Source organism: Sinocyclocheilus grahami, unplaced genomic scaffold (genome assembly GCF_001515645.1).
Source record: "Sinocyclocheilus grahami isolate Dianchi unplaced genomic scaffold, SAMN03320097.WGS_v1.1 scaffold9489.1, whole genome shotgun sequence".
In the NCBI taxonomy this organism is placed as follows: domain Eukaryota; kingdom Metazoa; phylum Chordata; class Actinopteri; order Cypriniformes; family Cyprinidae; genus Sinocyclocheilus; species Sinocyclocheilus grahami.
The window spans coordinates 7466-8306 of record NW_015512648.1 but is presented as its reverse complement, the minus strand read 5'-3'; the positions used below and the strand labels follow the sequence as shown (position 1 = coordinate 8306).

Genomic DNA, 841 nt, shown 5'->3' with positions numbered 1-841 from the left:
CTCTTTGTTATTGGCAAGCAGAGGAGTGACTCTATATTCCTTCTCAAAGGTGGAGTTCGCATTAATTTGGTCCCTGTTACAAAAAGGGGTTTGTTCACCTCTCAAGAACAATCAAAATCAAGCTTGACAGGTTTTTTTAAACATGAAAAATGTGTGAAATTATTATATCATTTGACTGATCAGTTTAACATAATTTATTAAATGTGCTACAAAAATTATACTACAAATTCTCAGTCAAATTCACAAATGTGATGTGAAGCACTCACCCAAATTCTTCATTCAGGACACATTTGTGGTATTTGTCCGATGAGTACAGCAGTACATCTGTAATTTGGTGAACTGAAACATACAATGAGCCAAAGTTTATTCTGGATCATTGTGGGAAAAACAAACTTCTAACGTTAAAAGCAGTAATGAATCATTCTTAAAGGTTCTATATATGCTTTGTAACCACTAGACCACTACATCATCTCAGACCAAAACAAACACGTGCTTTGACCACATTGTCCGTCCACACCCCCCTTATGCAACATATCAAGACAGCGAAATATATAACGATACTGAGATACATTTGGCTTTGCTAAATAATGTCAAGTCACAAGGTAAGTATTTGGCTACACTAATACAGAAACGTGGCATATATAAGTTAACCTTAAGCAGAACGCAGACGGGCTCCTCCATCTTGCTTTTACAGAGCAATAGAAACCATCACAGAACTTCTAATGGTTGCCACTACAAATACCACATTACAATCTATAAACTGTAAGCCATTAAAATCATTACCAAATGGTTTCTACCAGTAGCAGAGTTGCCAAGTTTGTGGTTTTCCTGTGAAATTGAC

The 841-nt window shown here is 36.0% G+C and overlaps 1 protein-coding gene across 1 annotated transcript in view; it reads right to left on the bottom strand.

Moving 5' to 3' along the window:
* The window catches only part of LOC107578264 (arrestin-C-like), a gene marked incomplete at both ends in the record, with an annotated part of 7969 nt that continues 7128 nt past the window's right edge, over window positions 1-841 (bottom strand). The window contains 2 exons of the mRNA XM_016264236.1: window positions 1-73; window positions 267-339. Of these exons, the coding sequence (XP_016119722.1) occupies window positions 1-73; window positions 267-339 (146 nt within the window). The remainder of the gene's footprint in view (window positions 74-266; window positions 340-841) is intronic.